Source organism: Empidonax traillii, unplaced genomic scaffold (genome assembly GCF_003031625.1).
Source record: "Empidonax traillii isolate 1590-97213 ecotype Southwest subspecies unplaced genomic scaffold, ASM303162v1 scaffold329:size853407, whole genome shotgun sequence".
In the NCBI taxonomy this organism is placed as follows: domain Eukaryota; kingdom Metazoa; phylum Chordata; class Aves; order Passeriformes; family Tyrannidae; genus Empidonax; species Empidonax traillii.
The window spans coordinates 76,500-79,160 of NW_020955522.1; the positions used below are offsets into that span (position 1 = coordinate 76,500).

At 33.9% G+C, this 2,661-nt stretch overlaps 1 protein-coding gene across 2 annotated transcripts in view; it reads right to left on the minus strand.

The window, feature by feature from the left end:
- Nucleotides 1-1,915: 1,915 nt before the first annotated feature.
- Nucleotides 1,916-2,661, minus strand: part of MOSPD2 (motile sperm domain containing 2) — a 33,058-nt gene continuing 32,312 nt past the window's right edge. For both annotated transcript variants that reach the window (XM_027891746.1, XM_027891747.1), the window contains exon 15: nucleotides 1,916-2,338. In XM_027891746.1, coding sequence (XP_027747547.1) covers nucleotides 2,192-2,338 — 147 coding nt within the window. In that variant the 3' untranslated portion in view covers nucleotides 1,916-2,191. The remainder of the gene's footprint in view (nucleotides 2,339-2,661) is intronic.

The following is a 2,661-nucleotide window of genomic DNA, read 5'->3' on the forward strand; positions in this document are numbered from 1 at the left end:
TCGGCTGGGAGAAAGTGAAAGGGAGGGGGAAGGTTTTGTCCCTGGGGTCCAGGGACTTGGCTGGGAGCCAAGTCCAACCTGGGACAGAGCCAAAGTCAACCATTTTACATTTGTCTGGCAAGTATCATCACAGCTTCTGTTCAACAACAGACTGCTACAACAGTCATTACCACATTGACTGCTCCCATATTAAGTATCTGCAGACTAACAAGAAAACCTCAGGACATGCAGCTATGTTTAAAAGACTAAACATTCAAGACTATGTATTTCCTCATATTTATTTTTTAACTGTATTTTTCTAAAACATATTAAAATAGAAAAGATGTTCATCTGATTCATCATACAAAGAAAATACCAATAACAAAATAAGTAATAAAATACTGAAATATATGAAAGCACCAAAACATTAAAATATTCATATTGGCAAAGACTCTTAAGAATATATTTCTTGTAATTTTACAATAAAGTGCTATTCAATCCACTCCAAATTAGGAATCGGCATTTTAATAGCATGGTTTTTATTATCTTAAGGTTAGAAATTACTTCGTTACCTTTCTCAATAAGACAACAACCCATTTTGTTGGAAGCAAAGCTTCTGAGTTGCATGCACATGAAAATAACCCAAGTAACAGCTTCATAATAAGCAGTGAATATTATAAATTGCCAACTCATTAGGAAAACAAAATACTGAGAAACAAACTGAACAGAAATGAGATTAGTGAAAAATGAAGAAAATGCAGATGTGGTAAACCATTGTATAAATTAAGAAAGGACAGAAGACTCTGCACCAAATGTTTCTATAAGCTTTCTTTTTAAATAGTATCTTTTTTTAGTAATCACATTACTGGCTTTTTTAGTTAATCTGTTTATTAATGCATTATTTTAAACTGCCCTTTTCTATTTCCCAGAGATGATCCTAGATCAACAACACACTGTAAGCAAAAAGACAGAAGCAGAGTATGATCTTTATTTTTCCTCAATAATTGCTTCTCATCTATTGAGGTCAGCAGACAAAACTAAATGATCTGTTACAAAGCAAATTTGTAGCAAAAATTAATTCTAGTAATGGAATTATTTAAAGTTTTTTAATCACTTTAAAAGTGAAAATTTTAAATGTATGAAAGATACTATCAGTCTCCTTTTAAGTTTTCATCATCTTAATATACATATTTACAGCAATGAATACAAAGAATTCTTGTTAGCCAACTTCTCACTAGCTTCAAACACCATTTTCACAACAGTTTCTGTGAAATGGCAGATATAATACTTTTACGTTGCCTTCTACACAACTTAATTCCTGATTTGACTGGCTTTCTTAATAAATTTATCTGTAATTTAACCATATTGCACAACTCAGAGTAAGTTCTTACACTGACTATTTAATCGCCTTTCAAAGAACAATAATAGGCCATCATGGTCCAAAAGGCAACTCTCATACTCCTTCTGCAACTTGAACACAAGTTCCTTTCAAAAAAAAAAACCAAAAAACAAAAAAACAAACAAACAAACAAAAAAAAAACCAAAAAAAGAAAAAATAATAGTATCTTGCGTGTACGTTACTTGGTAAGAAATATTTACAGTAACTTTGCATTCAGAAGAAGCAAAATAATAAAGAATTTAACGAATGAAAGCAGTGAGTCTGAATTACTAACAACAAATATCTTCCTTTATATGTGCATGTACACAGATTATGTAAAAAAATCTGCCTGTAGTACATAATGCCTGTAAATTTTCCTGAATGAACAGATTAACCTTAGAATACATTGACTGCCTATATCTTCTATGAGTAATTCAGAATGTAAGAATGAATATGATGAAAAGAAATGAAATACTGTATTCAAAGTAGTTGAAAAGAGGAAAAAAATCTAAACAGCTTAAATGTTGTATGTAGTTTCCTCCTTCCAGTTCAGTAGTTTTGAGCTGTACAGTGAAAACAGGCCCTAGCTCTACCGTCTTCCTCATGCCCTATTCTAAGTGTCAGCTTAGACAGTGATTTCAGTAATTTCATTTGCTGGTCATTCATTTCTTCAATTTTTTTTTTTTTTTCCCCCAGCAAACTGTATTCTTGTTCATTGCTGTAGGCTCACAAACCTCATTTTGGCAGTTCCAGAATCCGAGTGCAGCACTGCAATCTCTTCTACTCCAACGCACCATGATAGGCAGCAGCACATCCAGGGCACAGCAACTCTCTTTAGCTTCTCTGGGCATATGCCAGGTAGAAGCAGAAGGCAGAGACAGTAACTGATAGCAAAGATAAAACAACTGACAACTGCTGGAACCAGAGGCAGCGATTCATCTGCTCGTCAAGTCTTTTATTAATTTGCAGTAAACGAGTTAGCTGAAAATAGAACAGTTTCATTAAATCAGAATTACTGCGCATGAAAGTACTCAGTAGTTTTGAGCTATTTAGGCATTAACTGTAAGCACAGAAAGAAAAAAAAGACTTCTCGCAGTGATTCCTCAGCAATACCTTTTCTATCACTACATACTTCAGGAATCTGTTCCATAAAGGAGCTTCAAATCTTAAGTTATGGGTAACCCATACAACCTGTATCAAGCAGGTGACATCTTTACACTAGGAAGCAAAAGATACCACTGAGGCTCTCTGCTACCCCACATCTGTACATACATAGGAGGAATGAGCAAAGTGCATTGAACATG